Source organism: Penicillium griseofulvum (assembly GCF_001561935.1).
Source record: "Penicillium griseofulvum strain PG3 chromosome Unknown contig_79, whole genome shotgun sequence".
NCBI classification, from domain to species: Eukaryota; Fungi; Ascomycota; class Eurotiomycetes; order Eurotiales; family Aspergillaceae; genus Penicillium; species Penicillium griseofulvum.
The window spans coordinates 460,564-484,492 of NW_024467420.1; the positions used below are offsets into that span (position 1 = coordinate 460,564).

General features: G+C 48.5%; 7 protein-coding genes across 7 annotated transcripts; 6 read left to right on the plus strand and 1 right to left on the minus strand.

Moving 5' to 3' along the window:
* Positions 1-348: 348 nt before the first annotated feature.
* Positions 349-1,896, minus strand: wetA (developmental regulatory protein WetA; the record flags this gene model as incomplete). The annotated part of the gene is made up of 1 exon (XM_040787862.1): positions 349-1,896. One exon carries the CDS (start codon positions 1,894-1,896, stop codon positions 349-351), a length of 1,548 nt encoding a protein of 515 aa, XP_040651634.1.
* A 3,074-nt stretch (positions 1,897-4,970) lies between these two features.
* PGRI_001500 (uncharacterized protein) lies at positions 4,971-6,119 on the plus strand (the record flags this gene model as incomplete). Its single annotated transcript, XM_040787863.1, has 1 exon — positions 4,971-6,119. The coding sequence occupies one exon, from the start codon at positions 4,971-4,973 to the stop codon at positions 6,117-6,119; it is 1,149 nt and encodes a 382-aa protein (XP_040651635.1).
* A 4,477-nt stretch (positions 6,120-10,596) lies between these two features.
* PGRI_001510 (uncharacterized protein) lies at positions 10,597-10,968 on the plus strand (the record flags this gene model as incomplete). The annotated part of the gene is made up of 1 exon (XM_040787864.1): positions 10,597-10,968. One exon carries the CDS (start codon positions 10,597-10,599, stop codon positions 10,966-10,968), a length of 372 nt encoding a protein of 123 aa, XP_040651636.1.
* A 4,014-nt stretch (positions 10,969-14,982) lies between these two features.
* Positions 14,983-18,711, plus strand: PGRI_001520 (uncharacterized protein; the record flags this gene model as incomplete). The annotated part of the gene is made up of 1 exon (XM_040787865.1): positions 14,983-18,711. One exon carries the CDS (start codon positions 14,983-14,985, stop codon positions 18,709-18,711), a length of 3,729 nt encoding a protein of 1,242 aa, XP_040651637.1.
* Positions 18,712-19,358: 647 nt separating this feature from the next.
* PGRI_001530 (p24 family protein) lies at positions 19,359-20,285 on the plus strand (the record flags this gene model as incomplete). Its single annotated transcript, XM_040787866.1, has 4 exons — positions 19,359-19,571; positions 19,691-19,817; positions 19,907-20,207; positions 20,267-20,285. The coding sequence occupies 4 exons, from the start codon at positions 19,359-19,361 to the stop codon at positions 20,283-20,285; spliced, it is 660 nt and encodes a 219-aa protein (XP_040651638.1).
* A 703-nt stretch (positions 20,286-20,988) lies between these two features.
* Positions 20,989-21,969, plus strand: PGRI_001540 (succinate dehydrogenase assembly factor 2; the record flags this gene model as incomplete). The annotated part of the gene is made up of 2 exons (XM_040787867.1): positions 20,989-21,427; positions 21,536-21,969. 2 exons carry the CDS (start codon positions 20,989-20,991, stop codon positions 21,967-21,969), a joined length of 873 nt encoding a protein of 290 aa, XP_040651639.1.
* Positions 21,970-22,402: 433 nt separating this feature from the next.
* Positions 22,403-23,813, plus strand: cpcB (40S ribosomal protein RACK1; the record flags this gene model as incomplete). Its single annotated transcript, XM_040787868.1, has 4 exons — positions 22,403-22,482; positions 22,558-22,684; positions 22,817-23,134; positions 23,388-23,813. The coding sequence occupies 4 exons, from the start codon at positions 22,403-22,405 to the stop codon at positions 23,811-23,813; spliced, it is 951 nt and encodes a 316-aa protein (XP_040651640.1).
* Between the last annotated feature and the right edge of the window lie 116 nt (positions 23,814-23,929).

Consider the following 23,929-nt stretch of genomic DNA (forward strand, 5'->3'; position numbering starts at 1 on the left):
TCACAGGAATGATGGTGACAGGATCGAAACAGAAGAGATGAAGCTCACCAGTTTGGCAAAAAGCAGAACGGATTAACTCAACCCTAAAAAAAAGATAGCACAAGATACAGCAGAAGCTGGGTAGTCACAAAATATTATTGATTAGATATCCACAGAAGAGTCTAGATATTAGAATAGTCTAACATTTTGGGGGTGCAATCACCCGGGGCCAGGCCTGAAAGCAAAACTGTAAACTCCAAAGTAAACCAGATATTCCCAATGATATAACCCTGAAACACCAGCTGAGAAAAACGATGATAAAAAGCGCAGAACGGAAAGAAATAAAGCAATATTGAATCAAAAACAAGCTTAGCAGAGAACAGCTTCAAGAGCTTCGACGTCGCCACCAGCGCTGCGCACAGCCCTCAGTGCGGCTTCACTCAGCTTACGGCGTCTATCGCGGGCCTCTTGCTCACGGCGGGCCTTGGTCTTGGAGCTTCCGGAGGGAGCAACTCCGGTTAGAATCTTTTTGCTGTCGTGGGCGGTAAAGTTGACAAACGATACGCTGACAGACTTGTTTGCGCCTCGGGGCGATGAGCCAGATGCCTTGGCGGGCTTGGGAGCACTCGTACTCTGGCCAGAGAGCTTGCGGCTGTGAGTGCGGCGATGAGTAGGCTTGGAAATGGATCCATAGCTGGGATCAATGGGAGATGTGCCGGCCTTGGGAGAGAGAGATGGTGAATGGGAGATGTTGTGGACTTGGGAGGTGGTGAAGGAGGTGTCGAATTTTTGAGGGTTGGTGGGGAGCATATTAGATGATGAGAAGGAGTGGTCCGCAGACATATCATAGGAAGGGTTGAATTGGATCATGAGTCCTCCTTGCATCATGTCCTTTTGATTTCCAACGCTTTGCATGGAGCGCACGGGTGTGGGAGATGTGAGGTAAGCGGCCTGTTGTTGAGCAACCCGAGAAGGCATGGGAGACCACCATTGAGAATCTTGGCCTTGGAGGTCTGGAGTGAAGGAAAGAGATGAGGCATGAAGAGAGTCTGATTGCCAAGAGGAGAGAGAATTGGGGTCGGATGAGTGAGATGAAGAGAATATATCATCTACAGAAGAAGGGCTGGAGTTGGTCAAGGTGGAAGAGCTTGGGTGGGCCATGTATCGTGCTGCCATTGTGATATTCGGCGACGGCATTGAAACCGAGGGAGACTGGTGGTATAGCCTCGCGTCGTACTGGGGAGGCATCTCCGCTGAGTCTCTAGGTTGATTCATGATTTGTTCGGTAGGCATGTTTTCATGCTGAATAAGGACATCCGATGGAGGGGGTGAGAGCGGCAGACGATCTTCAGAATTATGAAGATTGAAGTTCTGGATTCGCTGGGCCCAAGCATCAGGGTATGCCATTCTTCCGTTGGATAGGTTGGAAGAGCGCATTAAGCTAGGAGAGAAAGTTTGCTTGCGCAAATTGGAGCGGCGCTCATTCGGGTTGCGATGGCGGATAGATTTGGGAGTGATCAGAGCGCTCTGGGCAGGCTTCCGTCTAGGGGTAGTTGGAGGAGTGGACGGCGATGTGGACAGACGGTTGACTGTTGTAGGATGAGAGGAGACTTCGAAGTTGTTCACACTGACGTCTGAGATTGCAGAAGGGTGGACGGTGTCGTGGAAAGCAAAATGATCGGCAGCGGCCCCGTCATCCTGCAGGGGCCACTCTTTACTCCAGGGTTGCGGTGATTGATGGCGTTTGGGAGTGGAGACAGGTGGAAGATCGCCACAGTCAGTTGATAGTGAGTCAAGCGGGAAAAGCTGATCAAAGTCGGCCAAAGCGGAATCTTTTCCATCAGCGGCGCTAGTCTCCATATTGACGTATTGGTTGAACAAGTCATTGAACGAATGGTCGTAGGGTTGGGCGAACATTTTGGCTGATTTCCGTTTGCAGCGACAAAGTAAAAGAACGGGTCGATAGTGTAGTCAGCGACTGAAGGTCGAAAGACTGAATTTGATTGGACAACCAAAGATATCTTTGAAATAGAGCTTTAGTAGGGTTTGGGAATAGTTCGGGGAGGGATCGACCCGGATATCCGAAGAAGTGCAAAGGATGCAAAAAGAAAGGAAGTGTTTGAATGTTTGATAGTTTGTCAATCAAAGAAAACACTGCAGATGATGCAAAGAAAGCAAAGCAAACAAACAGATACAAGGCCTATTTGAATGGCTGCCGGGGACACCAGCCTCGGAATTTCTGGACACATTCCAAGTGCTCTAAAGATGGACAAGGAATGTGCTATGAAAGGCCCCAGTTGGCTCCTGGACGGCTCCACCAACCCCCCAGAAGAATGATTTAAAACTCCTCAAGCCAATCATAGCTTGTGGAAATATGAATGGCTGGCCAAGCTGTCAATCTTTGTCAAATCCCAATGGGGTTCCGTTGCGGATAGCCACCAACGGGAATGTAACCCTCCTTCACTAATCCAGAAGCAGTGGAACAGTCCTTAGATGTGCTGGTGATGTGGGTCTGGGGAGGACTTGGGCATGTTGGCCCGATACCTTTAATTGGAGATCGGCGTAACTCCTAAGAGCAAGACCGTTAGGAATCAGGAAAGGAAATGGACCGGAACGCTCTCCGAGCCAGGTTTGTCCAAGGAACCAGGACCAGCCCTACAACTAAGACAGGAGGATATTTTCTTGACAGGTTCCAAGGTTGATGCTTGTAGTGTAAGCGTCATGATACCTGTTATCCCATCATCAACTGCCCGAAGAAGACCCGAATTGGGTGACAGTATGATCGGCAGCACACTTGGCTACATATTTTTCTCACTTCCTTCATCATGATTAGCCAATTGATCGAATTGTAGTGGGGTGATATTGTCCATCGGCCAATGCCCTGTTATGATAGACGGTCCGGAATGTGAGTTGGATTGTAGCGGCTGGGCGGAATGTCACATCCTGAACAATGCACAGAATAGTTGTGGGTATTCGAGAAGGACAGATTTTCCCGGGAAGCCCCAGTATGTATGTGCACCTGTCGGAAGTTTAGAAAACCTTGACCTGCAGAAGATCGCCGTCCAGGGCCCTTATCTAGGAGTGTTTGCTTCGACCCCATGTTCTATATTTGGACTGCATGAAGTTGATCAAGATAAGACCATGTTTGAATGCAGCGAAGAACAAGCCTTTTTCTCGACATTGGGGAAGGTATCGCGCATCCTTTCTCCTTCAAAATAATCCAAGTGTCATGTAGTTGTCAAATTGCAAGATTCTTCGATGGGCTGTTTCTTCGTATCTGGAATGATATCATTAGCCGATTGTATTTAGGTGGTTTTAAATTTCACCAATGGTTTGTAGTGCATTGGTGCATGTCGATGTGTGTTGCTTCCTTTTGGCATCTTTGTTGTGTTTGGGTTGAGTTCAAGCATCACAAACAAAGCAGTCAATCCCAAACAATGAATATAGATTCATGCGAGACTGCAGGAAAAAAGCTAGCTTGAGTCATCCCATGTATTTTGAGACCAATATGTATATGGTATAGCTGAAGTTTCAAGGCGCTCTGGATCATCCTGATAGGTCTGCAACCCGTCAGGCAGTTGGGCCTGTTTCTTCAAACGAGTCTACAGCACTAATGCAGAATGCAAACAGAGTGCCGGTCAAAATAAAAATTTTCAAGAAAATAAAATAAAATAGAGAGAAAGAAACAACGAACCGGGTCTTGTTACTCCGGGGTGAGGCAGCGATACAGAGTAGTGGTTGGCCCTGTCCAACAATATTTGTTGAGATGTATTGATGCAATCAGCAAGGGCGTAATGGACCTTGGAAGCCATACTCCATATACACCCTTAAGAGATGTGCAGACACTCAATATCATATGTCCGAAGGATTCTGAAATCCTGGTCGTGACTATAAAAATTCAAATCTCTGCTCGAACGTACTCTGTACTGCGTACTATTCTCAACGGTTGATATTGCGTACTGTATTAGTCCGTCTATTAGATTAGCATTGTGATTTATAATTAGGTATTCATAATAGATGAATGTATTGTTCGAAAGAACTAGAAATATCAGATGACTGCATCGTGACAAAGAGAGCCCAATAGGCAAAATCTCAAAAAGGTCAAGTTCAGGCTGAGTCAGATGACATGAAATTGGGGCGACCCTGTCAACCTGACCCTTCCTTTCTCTTCCTTTTCTTTAGGCCGCTTCAAACTGTGACCTTGGATTATTAACTCTCTATTACTGTTACTGCTGAACTGCAGTATCCTTTTCTCTTCACACTTTCCTCATCTACACCTCGGGTCGTCGCCTTTACCCGTGGACTCCGAAGTCGTGACTCAAACCGGATTTTGCCCCTCCGTCACACCCCGCGAAACGTGGGCCATTCTTCTCTTCTCTAGTTTCATAGTTTCATATCTCTTCGCTTGTCGCACCCTTCTTCTGCGATAAGCCTTGTTTTTAACGAGACCCGTTGCGACCCTTGCTGCTCTCGCAACATTCCAACGCTTTCATCGCGTCGCGCGACCACCACACCTCAACTTCTCTCTTTGCCACCTTCTTGTACGCTACATGCATCTCGACGAAACCTTTAGCCTCTGTGTTATCCGTGACCAAAACCAACTCATTTCGAATCATCTCAGCAACCAGCCTCAATCGTCTTGTTTCGCACACCTGACCGGCAAGAGAGCACCCTTCTACATCTAACTACAAAGCGTCTTATCAGAAACCATGTCTTTCAACATTTACGCTGGGGACAAGTTTCCTTAGACTTTTACACGATTCCCGTGTGCCTTCACTATGCACTTTTCACCGTGCTTTGCAGGCTTTCGACGCCCTTGCTATTTTCTTTACTCGCTTTCGACTCACTGATCGCACCTTTCCAACTTCGTTCTTCCACAAATCCTACCATTTCTGCCTAGGAGTGCTCGGTTACGAGCCCAGGACTCTCCAAGTCTCAATATCCTCGGCAGTTCCAACAATTCACACAAAAGAAACCGTCCATCTGAAAGCATGGACAAACCAACCACTGAGCAAATGAGCAACTCGGCCCTCCATCGAAGCTCGTGGGGCTCTGTCTCGTCTACCTTCTCCAACCTCGAGATGTCTTTCTCCCACGACAGCTGCTATGGCTCGGATGAAGTTTCGGTTACATCAAATGGTTGCACCCCAGGTCAGTCAGGTGCATCGACTTCCACTACCACGCCGACTTTACGCCCTTTCTTGAAATCGATCCTCAAAAATTCAACCATTGCTTTTGATGACTCCGATGAAGAGTCCGATTCGGAATCGGGCTATAGCTCGGACGGAATTGATTCTGAATACGATGCACTCTCCGACGAATCAGACGAGGAGGACGACGGTGACGATTCCGACTTCTCGGTCTGGGACGAAACAAATGGAGAGGTGCCTGAGACACATGAGGACCATACAGAGTCGTTTGACGATGCATTCATCTCCTTCGAGGAGAATTCTGTGCGCTTTGACCCGAAGGTGGAGTACATTGACAGTGTGGAAGTATCGGATGACGAAGCTCCTGACCACCAAATGACCTGCCATGAAATGATGATGCTTGCTCGGGACTCCAAAGGTACCCAAACGCTTCTGGATCAACTCGACAAAATGGACATGGCCGATTCCGATGAAAATGAAGATGACCACCCAGAGTTCGTCCGCAAATCCAGCAGCCAGCCAGAAGAGTTTTCGCGTGATGCCGTAGACCTGGACTGCAGCCTCTTTGTGGCTTACATGAATGGAATCCACGGGATCGCCACTCCGAAGTACCAGACATACCTTCGAGTTCAGGTTGACCACATTCGCTTGGGCAAGGATACTGAATTTGTGGATCCAGAGGGTGCGCCTTCATTGTACCTCGACTTAGTCTCCGACCATGTCATTGGCACCTTCTGCAACCTCCTCGCTGAAGATGAGCTCAATGATCTGATCACACTCTGCGCAGAAGAGCAAACCGGCAACCAAAGTGATGGAAGCTCGTCGATCCTAGACTTGGATCACCGCCAAGCACTCTTGAACAAGATCGAGAGATTCCTGCTGGACAGACTGGCGAACGGCCGCGTCGACATTGGTCCTGATGAGCTGAGCTTCTTCGCCGGCGGCATTGCGCACGAACTCGGAACCAAAACCGTGCCTACACATGTGTAAGATCTTCTTGCACATTGGCAAACAAATACCACGACTTTACGATTATGAGAAAACGTTTTCTTTCGGATTCGCCAACTATCTGGCGAGGGGCACACAATGGGACGGCTCTTTAGCCAGGAAAAGCATTCAAATTCCTCACGGGCTGATTTCGGGCTATGTTTTGACAGTGGTCATGTATTTCCCGAACTAGCACTTGATATTCAAAAACAGTTTCAAAACTTCAGATTTTCCCGAATTGAGGTAGAAGTACGGAGTAGGAGTAGCTTAGCCTGTTTTCCTGGCATCGACGTCTCGTATCACTCCAATTAGTCTATTTCGCCCTCTTCCCGCCCTATAACCTATTTAGTACTGTCCGAGTCTCAGACGAGACAGAAACAGAAGAAACAGGCCACTCTTCACTCGAGATAGCTCACCATCGAAGCATAAACCCTAAGATTTTAGATCTGCCCATGTACCGGCTGTTCAACCTCCCACAAACCATTCCGAGTCCCAGGTACTCAGCGTCGTGGCACACTGTACACATATATATCTGTAGGCACTTAAGCACTTTCATTGTACTTCCTAACTCACGCCTACATTGTAAGTAGATATTCGTTGTACTACTAGGCATATATATTTCGCATGCAACAACCAAACCAGGAACCACCGACTCCGAGCCGGCCGTTTCAGACATCCCTGCTAACCCCTGACATCCCCCAGTTCCCCTCATACGTACAACATACATGTATACCACGCCATTCTCCTTCCAGAAATCTCTTGGCAGTCCTCTAACACGTCTGATACACCGGGCCAGCCCCTTCATCCCGCATATCCTAGTCAACAAAGGACCCAGACACCATTCGGGGTTTCGGCCCGGGACATTTCTCGTTCATTCCTTGTAGGGTAGGGATGGGCTGATGTATTTTTGGATGAGTGTGCGGCTAGTGCGGTAGTTACTTCGTACTTCCTATTGCGTATAGCACAGAGGTTTTAGTGGAGAGGCAGTACTATGGGCCCAGTAGGGTCAATTGCTACTGGACTATCATATATTCCGTAGGAGGCTTTCAATTTTCAATTTGGGTTTGGACCTCCGTTTCCTCATGAGGTGGGACGACCTTCTGCAACGGGTAATTATCCACTTAGCTCTATTGAGATCAACGGGGGATCTGTCGGCACGGAGTTTCATTTGAGGATGAAAATGGAACTGTGTGCTCGTTATTTAGATGACGAGTGACATGAAATCAGGGATTGGACGGTGCCAAGCTCTCTACAGGTTACAGGTTCCATGCGTGTACGTTTTAGTAGGGAGCTAGTGCTATGGGGGAGCACGGAGTACAACATATATCAGATAATTATTTGCACTGCATGGAAGATCACTTCGGGGTTTGATATGGGGGCAACGGTAGATCCAACAGAAGCAAATAAATTCGAATGTATACAACATACTCCGTAGTCTGTAAGCGATTATGTTAGGGTAGCTAGAGATGAAATCTCAGTATAGCTGATTTTATGGATCAAACTCCACCCTAATTTTTCTTGCAACACTCAACGCTAAACTACTTCGGGTATGTCTACTACTGGCTGCAGTCGTCAACCAGCCCGTGTGAATTATTTTACACATCACATGACTTATGGCTGTACAAGATTGGGCCAAGCCAATGTACCTAGTTATACCGCCCTGTATACCGCCTTTTATATTATGCCGGTTCTGCTAGTCTAAACATTCCGAATATACTAGTTAGCTTTTATACATGTGATGTAGGGCGATGTGGCTGATAGTCAAGGGTTATACATAGAAAGGTGCCTTTTTCGCCGTCGATTTATCTAAACAAAATGATATCTGAGAAGAATACTAAACCCACCACCGGAAAGACCACTGAAAAGACATCATAGGGCCACTTATGCTGCCCTGTATTCTTGTGGTAGTATAACTGAAGGGAAGGCGGTATAAGGGCGGGATGTCTGGGTACATAGATTTGGCCCAATATTAGGTCCCACTGTACCATAACACCATCGAAGTACCATTTTGTATTCCACCAAAAGTGGTGATAGATGACGCCATAAAATGGGGATTTGAAAGGGCCCCTGAAAGGTGTCCATCATCAGGTTTGTCACCGATGTCATCGGCCTCGCCTCCCCACTGTCTGACTGCAATGCGGGACGGGAGAGATGCCACCTCAGCTCCAACAAATCGAATGAAGGCAATGGTCGTTCCTTCTTATCCGTCGTCTTCAACGTGAAAATATCCCCAGAGGTTACCAAATTCACTGATCCATCCTCGCGGCGAAAAGCGATATAATAATTATCTCCTGGTGTCTCAACAGGTCGAAATCTTGGGTCTTTCAGAGGATGCGCATTAACGCGAACACCATCATTTTGTGACCTGCCATTAAATCGTTCCTTGGGAGGAAGCCAATGAAAGGCAATTTGCATCTCAGTTTCATCCTTGTTTCTCGAGACTGGTCGCAATGCGACTAGCCCATGATCCCAGAAGTGGTGTATCTTCATGTCGAGAGTAATGAGGTTGTGTGCCTGATGGACACTCATTTCAGACCCCTTGGCAATAAGCTCTTGCCACTTAGAGACTTTCTTTTCTTCCCAGAAAGCCTTCAACCAATTCCAAACATCATCGAAATAATGCTGCTCTAACACATTGCTATCCAGCTTTGAAGGAATGATATTAGCAACCTCACACCCCATTCCCCTGTAGTGAGTCAGCTGGCAGCGTCTTTCATCTCGTATAGCAACTGCTGGCTTGACCTGATCTAAGGTCGGTCGCTGTTTGATGGAATTCTGTGCCTGATGTTTGCTAGCACTGGTTGCTCTCTGCCTTTCATCGTCTTTCATAGAGAAGACACTTTTCTTGCCTCCGACTTGTTTGTTTCAGGCGCTGACGCAGAAGACACCATATTGGAGCTTGTGCGTTTTTCGCTAGCTGATGGCAGTTTTGACTCGCGGGTCTTTACTCCCTGCACAGGGGGTTTACCTACATCCTCCATCTCGTTCTCAACTCTTTTGGGAATTTGAAGTCTCCCGGCCACTTGTTCACGTGCGCGGGATAGCGGTTGGCCAGATACTCGATGAGCTCCTTGCGCCTCGGATCATCAAACTCGGAGAGAATGTGCTGAACATCATGAATATATGTCACTGTGGTAACTTTCTTACTACGCGTAAGATATTAGAAAAAGAGAAAAACGGGTTGTCGAACGAGGCGTGTAAAGTGTGGGAAAAGGGAAGAAACAACCTTGGAAAAGTTGGAGAGCTGGGTGTGGGGCGAGTACACAACAGCCGCGGAGCGAGTGGGGGCTTCAAAACCCTATCTTTATCATGGCCTCTCATTGGTCACCTTATCGACGCAGGTCCTAGCAGTTAACTTATGTTGACCTTTTGGTCGGGATCAACGTCTGCAACGGTTGACCTCTTCCATCCTGTAACAATATATCACCTAGAATTACACCTCGTCAGCAAATTAAGCTATATATTACTAAGACTAGGCGAGAGAATAGAAAGCTAGTACTATAAACAAATAGGTTCTAATAATAAACGGAAGCTAGCTCGCTAATAGGAAGGTATTGAAAATAGAGAGATCTATATAGAAGAGATAGAGTAGTATAGAGGGGATTACTATTTAGACCCGCTAAGATCAGTTTTTACCTATTGCCACTATCTGATATACTCTGTTTTGCTTTAATACTAGTAACACTATAGTAATCTAAACCAAATAACACATATGGTGGCCTCAGGTTCAAACCATAGGCCTGCCTGCCTAGGTAGACACCTATATAGATAAGGTCAGCATTTTGCAATCTAGCTGAGATTACATTTCCCACGAGCGATCCTGTACCCTCCCGAAGAAGTAGCTCTTTTCATTTAGAAACCCTCTCTTTGCCCCAGGAATATCCAGGCCTTTTTCTTCTCAAGAAGACCATCCTCTTGGTTCTGTAGCGCCGACGGAATGATGTAGGAAGTTCTATTAATAATTGGTCCACCTCCAGTCAACTTGCACTTAAATGAATCACGTTGGCGAGCTTGAAGCTTCACGTCTTTAAGTGTCTGTTGATTGACACGGTTAGCGTTGATATATCTTGGTTTCCTCTATGTCTTTGTGGAGACACTTGCTGTTGCGGAAGGTTGATTGTCATCATCTAGGCCGTCATAATGATGACCAGTCCCCTCTGCGCCTCCAAAGTTATTGGAACGACCTGGGCAGCCCCCTGATTGAGTCTAATTAGTCGAGAGCTATACCAGATAGGATGGAGGGTGAAGTGAAGACTCACAGATCGAAGGAATATTTTACAGAAAATAGTCTCCCAGCATTTCATTAATCGCACTTCCCTCTTCTCCTACCGCTGCAAGCTTCTGCAATATTTTCAGGTCTGCGAACCAGAGACTCTATGATCAATGTCTATCAGGTCTTCAACCCGATAAGCCTGGATATAGCTGGGCCTTTGGGGTTGTCGCATTGCGCCCGATTTCAGTCAACCAAGATCAGACTGAGATGCAGGTTGCATTTCATTGGCTTCCTCTCCAGCAGGGAGTAGGGAACATCAAAACAAAGGATAAGGTGTCAATCCTTCAAAATCCATTTCAAGACCTACAATATCGGCCTGTTGAAACTCCTGGGGACAATCTCTACGTCACCGCCCGTCTCGAGGATACGACAACTCCTACTTTGGTCTCTTCCGGGCATATCCTCACAGTCAAGGCCGACGATAAGTATGAACGCCCGTTGCCTTCATTCGATCTACAGGAACTTAGATGGCACCTCTCGCGTGTTGCAGCCTTCCAGGGTGCAGGGGAGAATGAGGATGGATCTTATGACTATGAGTACAAGTTTGATCCTGTGTCTGGTGGCGGAATCGGATCCTGATTTTGATTACGAGATGACTCAGTCCTTTTAGTCCATTAGCTTACCCTGTCCCTAAATCCGGAACTCTCTATTCTCCGCGTTTTTTTTTTTCTTTTTCTTTTTCTTTTGGCATTCTCTAGTTAGTCATTGGAAATTCCAAGGTTGGAAATTGTAGTATAGTAACTATATCCCGAGCTCTTATCCCTCTCCATACGATGATGAATCAACTGCTCGACAGTTCGCTTGCTGCAATGGCTTATATAGGGGAGCCATCTCACTCTCCACATTCCGTGGTCGGCACGGTTGCTCTCAGCGCCGGGTAACCAAGCACAATACCAAGGGTTTGCTTCACAAAACCCCTAACAAGTGCTACATTTATAATAAAATCGTATTTTGCATCTCGCGTATTAGAGCGCGTACTCCGTAGAGGTTGGCAGGGATCCTAAGCGATTATGAGATACCCCTTTCAGATATTGACTAGACCTATGTGGCTTGAAATAAGAGCGTACTGCGAATATAAGTCTTAAGTAGCTCATTCCAAGAGTAAGGGTTGGAAACAGAAAATAAGAGACTTCTTTCGAGAGGGCTTGACTCACAATAGAATCCTCTTGAGAGTGAATCAATCACAGTAGGGCCTTTTGAAGAGCACAGGCCAGAAAGCGACACATCATATGAACTGGCTCTTCGTACCACTTCTCTCTCCAATAATCCTAGGCCTAGATAAGTTTTGAGATATGTCGAATACCAAGTCCGAATATGTTGTACATGGTAGAAACCAGATATTATACACGAAGTCGTATGATTTCTAGTATACTCATTACTTAGTTTACCTTGCAAAAGTGCATATTACAGTTAGTCATCGTTTACGCATTGCTGAAATTGCGTGTTTTTTGTGGAATTAGTTAGAGTTCTTCATATATGCCATTTTGCCTACACATTTCAATACAGACAGATTTCTGTCAGAGGGGAATAAGCGTGCAAATCGAGCCTGAGCATCAGGACAGGAGGAAGACTAGAAGTTCTAGGTGGGTGCAGAATAGAGATGTTACAGGGGCGGTCAAGCGACGAACGTCCAAAGTTACGAGTGGAAAGGCAGCCGTTTCTGGCCTCAAAAACGGTCATTTTCGGCGTCAAACCCACAGGTCCTCAGATTCTACGGAGTGGTTGAAAACTTGGATCTATCTACTACTATGCACCTGTGTCGGAGGAATGTGACCGTTTCGGAGTGACAGATCATATAAGGATAATCAGTCGTGCATATCCAAAATTGAAGTGTCGACTCGCCGTTTTTAATTAAATGCGCTGACGATCACAACGGCGTAGAGCACAGACAGCACCGGGAGGAACCTTGGAAAGGTGTAAGGTACAAGGCAAAGCATATTCCGTATAAAGTAAGTCGTAGTATGTAGGTACGGAGTAGGGGGCTTTTGTTTAGACTTTTAGAGCGATGCGGTGAAGGCGATCTAGTGGGAACTGGCTTTTGCTTCCTCTTTTCTGTCATTTTTCTCGTCCTTCCAAGGTTGTTGGTCTCGCTGTGGATCATTGACGATCACCTCTTTCCGCATTCGGAAGATATTCTGCTGCACAGTATGTGGGTCAATGATCGAGGAGCTAATAAGAAGACATATGAAAGTGCATATCATATACGCCGTTCTGCATGGACGTTGTATGGATCTCATGCATGGAGTGTACGGAGAAATAGGCGAATAAATCACGGAGAGATTTGGCCAATCCATCAATCCGAATAATCAGTCTTCTGTCGATCACGGCAGGATCCTTGGTTTATTGAAGTCTCCGCACACGCTAGGATGTGGAGCCGGGAGGGATTGTCATGAAGGGTTTGACAGCTAGGGACCATAGTGGACCGTCTTTCTTTCTGTATGGGGTATGTTGGCTCCAACAATGGAGTTCGGGGATAGGATATGTCCGCTCGCTCTAGCTGAACCAATTTTTTTTTTTCGTTATGGCGATTATCAGTTGAAGTGAAGTCATAGCCACGCGTGCGATGGCAAACGGGGCGGTGGGTGAGGCTTATTCAGGAAACAGTAAGAATGACGATATTTCAACGCTGAATATAACGTGTAGTGTTTCGTTGTGGGATACGGGTGACTCTTGTGTGAGATGGGCTGAAGATGGTACTTGGACAAGATCCTCAGACGTGGGCTGTACGGAGCCCATAGTAAGCTGTCTCTAGGGCTGTGAGGGTGGTACGGATACGGAATGTACAGAGCCCAAAATGTGCAGGATGAGATCTGACATATCACTGAAACTATGCAGCAGCTCTGCAAGGTGCAACAATTTCTAGGTACGAGGTATGCTGTACAATTATTCATTGCTTTTTCCGGGGTCTGCTTTGAAGTAAACTCCTGATATTCTCGCATGATTCAGGGCCTACGACAATCTCCATTGTGATCGTTAGTTACTGCTAGTGCGCGCTACGCACTGTAGCGCCTGGCAATAGTGGCCATAACCCTCTCTTGCTCATTGCCACATGGGCCCACTTGGCCCGAAGTCCTGTCATCTCCGATATTGTATACTCAGGTGGGTACGGAATACTCTGTGCACTCCGTATATTTCGTACATGCCATATTATCACATCTTCTATAATATGCATATAATGAGACAATATTCTCAGCCTCTCATTCGGCTAGGATATTTTCCAAGAAATGAATCGAATGGAATTCCATGGGTGGGAGTTCGGCAAAATAATTGATTGGAGGATCCAGAGTTGGTAGAGGAAAGGTTCAGATCAGGTACGGGGGGTGCGCGTCACATGGGGGGCGACCTAAGAAGATGCTGATTGGGGAAATTGATATAATTTGGGATATTGTCTCAGATATTAAAGTGTTCTAAGGTTTTGAAAATCGTGCAATATGTGTATAAAGTTTCTAGAAACTCGAAAATGGGGACCGAGGACCCGTAGCATGGCATTTCAGCGCCACAGGCTTATCCTCGTGTGCCCCTGGGACCCGTGGAACGGCTGAGGAACGTGTGGAAAAAGGATGCTCTGCGCTAGCAGCCGCACTACCGAATGCCACCCCCGTAACAGCGGGTCACAGTTAAATGAAATATATCACAATTAGAAATACTTTCTCGTGATACATCTTCATAACCCATGTACCCTGCACTACCTACTTCGTAGGCAGACTTCTAAGAATGTCGAGAAGGTACAAAAATCAATAATTGCACCAAGAAGGGAATGGTGTTAAAGGCTAAGTGAGTGCCCCCGCCACCCAAATCCATGGAACTCCATTAAATGATTGGCCGCCCACAACCAATGGGGCATGAAACGAGGTGCAAGCGGGGCACTTTAGCGTGCCGATCGCTGGAACAATTGTTCTGTTTTTTTTTCCCCCTGGAAGCTCTTGCGGGTATTTTTCTCTTCTCCAAATAAGGGGAAATTGTGGTTTTTTTTTTGAAAAGCTTCTCAATAAGATATACAATAACTACATGAATTAAATATCTATAGAATAGGCGACGGAGTACTCCGTATGACATTTAAAATAAGAGGAATAACTTAAATAAGGTACAGGGGTCTTTACAATGCAACCCGAAAAGAAAAGTGTAAATCAGGTAAGATTGTAAGATTTGTATACAATTGCTCCATAAATTATTCGGTAGTCGACCCCGAATATTCCCAAATCCCCACTGACTCAGGTTGAATAATTACTCCTGATTCTCTCCCCTGGTCATTCTCTCTTATCCTTTTGCTTCTTTCTACATTCCCTATGCCACGGTATGAGATCGCATCTTTGATTCCAACGGGTAAGTTGTAAATCCATCTTCCATTGTCACGGGAGTCGGGGTGAGGTTGCTGCGCATGCAAGTCGTACAACGGCCCCCCCCCCAACTTCCCTCAAGTCAGATTTCCCGCAGAATCGTGTCAGACTGACATTCCTGGGAGTACAGGATGATTTAGAAATTTCGATTTCTACCCAGCGCCTTCCCGTTATCGAGGTCTGCAAAGGAAGAAAAAGAGGCAACCCAAACTCTCGAGTCCTCGAGCCCTCGACCTAAATAAATCTGGGGTTCACAATGCAGTCCATCAAAACACCCGACTTCCTGGATACTGGGGCTGTGTCCCGCTCGCGCAGTCCCAGCGTTGTGTCTAGCGATTCACAATTTTCTCGAGTCAATCTCATGTCCCCGCCGTCTGTGACGCCGGCTCCAGCATTCATCTCGCCATCTGCGGCTTCGGATATCATCTCTGCTGACCAAGAGTTCAACGCTGCCGATTTCGTGGCCGAGGATGAGGAAACCGGGGCCGGCGCCACGGCGTTGGTAACCCCGGCCGCGTTATCACTCCTGAACGGATTTCTCGATAACCTCTTATTTAATATCCTCGCTTCGTCAAAGTCGACTCAGCTTGCTTCCCTTCGACCCGCAATGGCCGATGTATTGAAGCCCCGTTTGGCCAAGGAAGTTGTGTCCGCGGCTGAAGAAGAGTTGAGTGAATTTATGGGCGGAGCGGAGGATGAGCAAACGGAATTCCGTGGTGGCCAGGAGCCCAGCGGCGATTTTGATTTAATACGCTCATGGAAATTAACTCGTCTACGATGCATGGTCTACACACGACTAGGCGACATGGAAGAGGATGATGAAGACGAGTTTATCGCACAAGATAACTTTGGAGAGACCGATGGAGCACCCCGTAGATTTACCAGTCATGTCGACAACATTACACCGGCAGCCTCTATTTTCCTTACCTCGATCATCGAATACATTGGCGAGCGCGCACTCGTCATTGCCGGCGAGACAGCGCGATCTCGTTTGTCGGCACAGCTCAACAATGGTGATGAGTTAAGTGGATCCGGAGAACGGAAAAGAATCGATCGACTTGTAGTGGAGGATCTGGATATGGAGAAGTTGGCCCTGAATGCAACCCTGGGTCGCCTGTGGCGCACGTGGAGGCAGCGCAAACGCAGAACCACTCTTTCTCGAACCCTATCTCGTGAATCATTCCGCCCTCGTGGATGTTCCATGGCAAATAGCCGAAAGAGCAGCATTGTGACCATTGAGGAACCAGTGACTCCCAATGAGCCTCTCCCCGTGGCGATTCCGCCTCTCGACCCCGCCACCATTCCCTTGCCGATGAGTGATTACGATGTTCAAGAGATCGAAGTTCCAGGCTACACGGGCAACCTAGACGGGGTGTATGGGGAGGTGCAGACGATGCAGGCCGTTGTTGCTCACAAGGTGCGACCACGCAGTCTGATGGTGTTTTCGTCGCCCTCCCTTATCCCCAAATCTCCAGGTTCAGCAAACGTCTCGCCCGTGAGTGCGTCAGCTATTGAACCCGGGAAATCAATCCGCCATGTTCGTACGAGGTCTCTGCCTAATGGGGCAGCCCCACCTGACTCGACCGACGAAGAGCCAGAGTCGCCAACTGACCACCCATCGCCTACCGCATCGGAGAAAAAGCAACTCGAGACTATGTACGAGGATGATGAATCGGCAGAATACGTGGACGCAGCCGAAACTACCCCTGGCGTTGCTATCACGGCAGAACACGAAGAAACCCCATGCTTCGAATCTGCAGCACAAGCTTCCGAAAAAGCCAGAATGTCGATATTGCATGAAGAAGAGGAGGAGGCACCCGCAGTCAGTGACATGGTTTCGTCCTTGCGCACTATCGCGCAAGATGAAGACGCCACGACCGATAAATCCAATAGTACTCGCGTGTCCATTGTATCATTGGGCGATCGACCAAATCATAAAGACCCAGAAGTGATTGAGGGCACTGGATTGTGCGAAAAGCCTAAATTAACTTCGACGATACACCGACCAAAGCGACAATCCTCCAGGGATGTCAGTCTCCTGAATGCGACGTCGGTTTCTGGACAGACTAGTGACCCTGAAACGCAAGTCGTTGCGGAGAACAGGCCTCCAATGCAAGGGGTTGAGACCACGCCGGCTCCACCCGCACCGCCCATCGAGGCTATCACACCTCTGAATCGTGATGCGACTGATGAAGCTCAGGATAAGGTGATCATGGCAACCACGCCTACGACTCGGTCATCGGATGAATACCCCGAAACAACAAATTCTTCGCAATCTCTCTCCCCTGATATGCCTCGCCCGATTTCTGTTTCAGGTAGTTCGCAACGATCTAAAACTCGTCCTAGACCTGCTCCGTTGGAAGTGGCAGCCAGCAATCGAAGTCTCTCCGCGTCCGCCTCCGCCGTTGAACGCGCGGCTGTTCAGCGCATGTCTCGGCCATCGGTATCGATGTCTTCCCGTCGGTCTGGGAGCTTTGGCAGTGCTCGCGAAAATACGCGTCCAGTGACTGCTAGCTCTACCACATCACAGGTGTCTAGCAAGCTGAAGGGTATCATGGGTCGACCTCAGGGTGAATCTGGTTCGCTGCGCATGCGGAGCTCGTCTGAAACTAGTCGCGCATCCGGTGGCAGCGGAGACTCTACAGAGAACGATGTTGCCGATTTGGACAAGTTGATCAACAGTGATGAAACTATTCATTACACCCTTACTCCACGAAGTGTGAGGGAGATGACATTCCCTGAATCGTCCAACCGTGCAGTTCCTCGATCAGAGACGGCAGGCGGCGTCTCCGACCTGGCTGCATTCTTGAATACCACTGCACCACCAGGCGAAGATAAACACCGCCCCCACGCCTCGGTTTCCTCAAAAGCAACTGGAGAAATGAGTCCAGTCTCCCACACCAGATCTATTGAGTCACCCAAGCACATCCCGCTTACCACGCGCTTGACCAACGCGTCATCAACATCCAGATCTAGCAGGATTGGACAGGCGCGGGATGCGCGAGTCTCGCCCTCGGATTCGACACGCGACTTTGCGGAATTCATGAGATCGACTGGCCCTGCTAATGGGTCATATGAGTCTAAGACCTCTCTCTCTGCCGAGAGCACGCGCCCTGTTCGCCCTCCATCAACTGTCTCCACTGGCTCCCGTGGAAACCGGCCTAAGCTCGAAGCTCGTTCTGCTGAGACGAAAGGATTCCAGACCTCGGACCTTATCGACTTCATTCGCGAGGGACCTCCTATGCCAGGAGGTGCTCATCGTATTCCTCGGACAGTTGCACCTTTCCGCAACACCATCGATTCGGATGATATTATGATGGAAAACACAACATCCAGCTCCTTCGTCAGTGCTGGTAATGGATCTACACCGAATAAATCCTTGTCATCTCTTGGTTCGCGGACTGCGTTGCTGGATTCAAACCGAAGCAAGCCTACAGCATCGGGAAGCGCCACGGACTTCAACGAACCCAAGCCTGTTCGGAAGCAACGTCGTGCTCCAGATCCCTATGCCATTGACGACGATGACGATGACGCGCTTCTAGAAGAGCTTCTGGAAAAAGAAGCAAACCCTAAGCCCAGGCGCGAGGAGGAGAGCCTGATGGATTTCCTGCGCGATGCCCCTCCTCCTCCTTCCGAACAACCCCCACAGCCATTTATACTTAGTAATCCTACATCAAATGGTCTCTCCAGTGCATCGGGCATGAAATCCCGTTTGCTCCGCACATCCCAGAACTCTTTGCGCACACAACCCGCTCCCACAAAGGTCCAGTCCAACTACTCTGCCAAGGTTGGCCAGGAACGCAACAACGGCACCATGCCATCTATCTCAAACCGCAAGACCGACACTGGTGATTTGGCTGATTTCCTCCGAAACACCGGGCCTCCTCCGGGCCCTATACGGTCTTCATCAACACCGATGGGCCCTAAGTCGAAGGACGGTGGTCTTTCCCGTTTCTTCACTCGCCGAAGGAAGGTCGAGGCCTAATGGGTAAAAGTACCCTGATGACATTCTTGACTAATGTCTTGCTTTGCTGAGCGTTCTAATTCATCTAACGATCTACATATCATGTCCATCGCTTCCATCTTTCTTGGCTGTGCAACAGCACTGCCATCATTCATTCATTCTTGTCACTTCATTCATATAGAGTCATCCTCTCTTTTCTTTATTGTTCACTATGGCTACAACCAGGTGGTTTTTTTTTCCCTTATTTTCGTCTTGCGCCTTTGTGCGCTACTTTGTTATCTACCCTTCTGCGTGGGACTGAACGATTAATACGGACTTCGGGGTTTCTATTTTGTCTCTACGTTGGGACGCTGCTTTGACTGCTTTCGTGGATTTCAAGATACCATGCCTATATTTGGGCTATTTTTCAATGCTCTGACACTTAGAAACCATATATCATTATCCTGTGAATACCATCTCCAATATATAGTAAAAGCTCCACTTAAATAAATCCGAAACAATCAGACCCTAGCAATATTTGCCGTGTGAAATGAGAAACCCCTCGCTCAGTCGAAGTATAGATCCCAGACCGTGGCCCCGGATCAAAGTTAATCCCGCTCTCCCCTTACCAGGTGTCATCAACAGCACCAAGCATTCGTGTTTACAATCGCCAATTCCACGCCGCAACAATGGGCACCTCACCAATCACGCTGAGGGCCATCCTTGGTTTCCTCTTTGTCTTTTTCCAGCTCGCCAGCGCCCTAAAATTCGACCTCGTCGCCACCTCCGGCGGCGGCAATAACGAGCGATGCATTCGCAACTTCGTCTCGAAGGACCAGCTCGTCGTTGTCACTGCTATTGTTGGTGGTACCAAGGGTGATGGCCAGAGGGTCAATATTCATGTATGTGGAATTCTTTCTGGGTGTGGATATGATTCGGTGCTGCGTCTGCTAAGACTTGGATGCCAAACCGCCGAACTGCATTGTGGACCCCGACTAATACCCTTTTTTTTTCTGCATAGATCAAGGACTCTATGGGCAATGACCACGGTCGCCCCAAGGATGTCGTCGGCGAGACGCGTCAGCTGTTCACTTCGCCCGCGGACACGGCTTTCGACGTCTGCTTCGACAACCAGCTTGTCGGCCACAGTAAGTGGTAGTCCCCTCGAACAACTCGAACAATCCAGCAGGGGAAAATTCAGGATTCGAAGAAAATGATACTAATACCACCCGATTAGACGGTATCGCAAACCCCTCCCGCCCCATCGAACTCGACGTCGACATTGGCGCCGACGCCCGCGACTGGAACAGCATCCAGTCGCAGGAGAAGCTCAAGCCCGTTGAGACAGACCTCCGCCGCATCGAGGAGATGGTTGCCGATATTGTGACCGAGATGGAGTACCTGCGCTCGCGTGAGCAGCGTTTGCGTGATACCAACGAGAGCACCAATGAGCGCGTGAAGTGGTTCGCTTTCGGAACTATGGGCATGCTTGTTGGTCTTGGTGCTTGGCAGGTTGTTTACCTGAGGGCTTACTTCAGGTATGTCGAATTGTGGTTGTGGTGGAAGATGGAATTGGTTACTGACTATTCGATTGTAGATCTAAGCACCTTATCTAGATTTACTGGTCGAGTGGTTGCATCTTTGATGGTTCTTTTTTGGTTTTGCAGCGGTTGCATTGCAAATCCTTTTGTTCTAATGTCGAGTGGCATTCTGTTAAACAGTCATGATCTCAATGATATAAAATGTACACCATGCTTTCTGCAGCCTGGCGTTAATAATATGTTTCTGTTCCTCGCATGTGATGCCTCGGGGATGGGTGGTTAACTATACTTTGTAGGGCGGAAGGAGCCTTGGTCTGACCCGAGTACATCGTATTCATGGACGGATTATTATTTACCTATGTATGTTGTTAAACAGTGGGGAGCTACATGAAGGTAGCCCTGGAGGGAGCTTCCCAGTTTTAGATGTATATTTGAGGTTAGTGTATACATTTAGATAGACATCTTGTAGAGTGAGTGGTTCTGCGTTCGATTAAACCATAATAACAGGCAGGCAAAGACAGCAAGCAAGAAGCGCGCCAATAGACACATACCTAGATACAATCTAAGGAACTGCGCTATGTCGAGAAGTGTGTAATCCGCAGCCTCTCAGTGGAATGTTTTGACTTGCAAACAAAACAAACACCGGGCATTGCAGGAGCTTCTCGGCTCCCCGAGGCATTACACCGGATGATGTCAAAGCCGAGCATCAAACGCCAACTCCTTATCCCTAGAGGAAAGAAAGCCTCAACTCTCTCTCTATAGGATATTTTATAACAAGATGTCCGCCCCGCGTATACTTCATCGCCTTGCGCGACCAGTGCCATCATCCCTAAGCACAATCACAAGACTAAACCGCCAATTCGGCGCAACAGCTCTACGCCTCAAAGACGATGCTCCCGAAGTGAAAGCGCACCGCGCAAACCAGACCAACAAGGGCCCGAACCAATTCGTGCCCAACACTACCTCGACCATGACAAAGGACTTCGTCAATGTCGGCGAGAGGCCCCCGCCCCCGGAGATGCTGAACTCAGTCGATCCCAACTACAGACCATCCGATCCGTATCCCGGAAGGATTGAGCATTTCACCGGTGGTCGCCAGCATGACGGGGCGCAGAAGCCCGAGCTTGGCGTTGGTGAGATGGAGGGTATTACATTTAAGGTTGAGCCTTTGAAGCGAGTTGGAGAGGAACTGGCCACGAAGAGGGCACGTCTGCTATGTTCGTACCTGTTCCCATGAATGTTTGCACCTCGGTCCCAATGCTAAAGCTGGGGATCGGGTGCATGAGCACTCCAATAAACATTCAGGCTGACCAACTTCACTCTAGACCAAAGCCGCAAGCGCGGAATCCTGGAGTCAGACCTGCTCCTCTCGACCTTCGCAGATGTCTACCTGGGCAAGATGAACTACGATCAGCTCGTCGAGTACGATAGCTTCCTCGACGAGAACGACTGGGACATCTACTACTGGGCAACGCAGGACGCGCCAGAGGATATCTCACCCTCCGCTCCTAAGGAGGATACCATCACCGAGGGTTGGAAGGAGACCGGTGCCAAGAGCGGTGAATGGGCGCAGACGATTGGCGCTTTCAGAGCGGCTTACCGGCCTGTTCCGTCGCGCTGGCAGGGCTCTGAGGTTCTCACGCTGCTCAGAGAGCATGTTCGCGATAAGAGTGCTACTGGCTTTGAGAAAGCCAAGAATAAGAAGACTGGCGGTGGTGGCTTAGGGAGAATGCCTGATGTTCAGGTGTTTAACTCGTAAAAGCCTGTCAGGGATTTTGTCGATTCAAAAACTGTACTATAGTTGTCATAGTGGTCATATTGTCCATTGGAGGCGTGTATTAAGAATGTTGTATATTTGATGGTACTAGGGTCAATGGGTGTAAAGATCACAAGTTGAGATAGAAAAACAAAGCAAGTGTAAATTTCAAATATGATAGGGAAAATTTGAATGCAAATCGACATTCAATTCTCTATCTTCGATATGTATACATTGTAGTCGATGCTGTATAGATGCAAGTCATGTGACCAGTTCGCTTAGTATTAGGGCTCCACGGAAACCACACAAGGAGAGCAGCGAAGCGGCTTAGGGCTTGAGCGGGCACGTCTGCCTCCCATCTCGATTTTACCTCCCCCCCAGAGTCAACGACAATCTCCGCCCATCCCTCTCTCTCCTTCATTGTCTCATTCCCATCATGGCTGAGCAGCTGGTTCTTCGCGGCACCCTTGAGGGCCACAATGGCTGGGTTACTTCCCTCGCCACCTCCCTGGAGAAGTAAGAATGACCTATCCCGATCGGGGGATTGAATTTTTGAAGGGACAAAATTCTGACTTGAATGTTTGATGATAGCCCCAACATGCTGCTGTCCGCATCCCGCGACAAGACCCTGATCATCTGGAACCTTACCCGTGATGAGCAGGCCTACGGTTACCCCAAGCGCAGCCTCGAGGGTCACTCGCACATCGTCTCTGACTGTGTACGTTTTTCTTCTCCCGAATGAACCACACCCAGAAACCATTGGATGCGACAGATGGATTTGGATGGCGCATTTTCGAACAAAAAAAGATGGAATGGTTTTGGCTGACCGATGGTCTTGTCCGCGTTATAGGTGATCTCCTCCGATGGTGCCTACGCTCTGTCCGCCTCGTGGGATAAGTCTCTCCGTCTCTGGGAGCTCTCCACCGGTAACACCACCCGCACTTTCGTCGGCCACACCAACGATGTTCTGTCCGTCTCGTTCTCGGCCGACAACCGTCAGATCGTCTCCGGTTCCCGTGACCGCTCCATCAAGTTGTGGAACACCCTCGGTGACTGCAAGTTCACCATCACCGACAAGGGCCACACCGAGTGGGTTTCCTGCGTTCGCTTCAGCCCCAACCCCCAGAACCCCGTCATTGTCTCCGCTGGCTGGGACAAGCTCGTCAAGGTACGCTATCGATTCCGAATTTCCCTGCAGAATTTCCTCCCCGCCTTGCTTTGCCCGCGTGATGTTTGCATAAACGTATTTGCTACTTCAGAGCCCTTCGGGGCCATGAGACAATTTTTCACCTATTTTGCCTGATGGGCACAGCAACAATTTTTTTGTTTTTTTATTGAACGAGAGAAGGATTGGAAAAATTTTTCCTTGACAACTTGACATTCTTTGAGGGTATCGACGCTAACATTTGATTCGCGTCTAGGTTTGGGAGCTCGCTTCCTGCCGTCTCCAGACCGACCACATCGGTCACACCGGATACATCAACACCGTCACCATCTCCCCCGACGGATCCCTCTGCGCCTCCGGTGGCAAGGACGGTACCACCATGCTCTGGGACCTTAACGAGTCCAAGCACCTCTACTCCCTCTCCGCTGGCGATGAGATCCACGCTCTCGTCTTCTCCCCCAACCGCTACTGGCTCTGCGCTGCCACCAGCAGCTCCATCACCATCTTCGACCTCGAGAAGAAGAGCAAGGTTGATGAGCTCAAGCCTGAGTTCGTTGAGAAGGGCAAGAAGAGCCGTGACCCCGAGTGCATCAGTTTGGCCTGGTCCGCTGATGGCCAGACCCTGTTCGCCGGTTACACCGACAACAAGATCCGTGCCTGGGGTGTCATGTCGCGCGCTTAGATTTGAGTTGTTGTATCGGAGCTTGAGGAGCCTCTTTTTGATCTATTGACAAGGGAATTGAAAAAAAGTTCAAAAGATACGGCCAAAGAGCATTGGTTTGGGATGTATGAGCCACG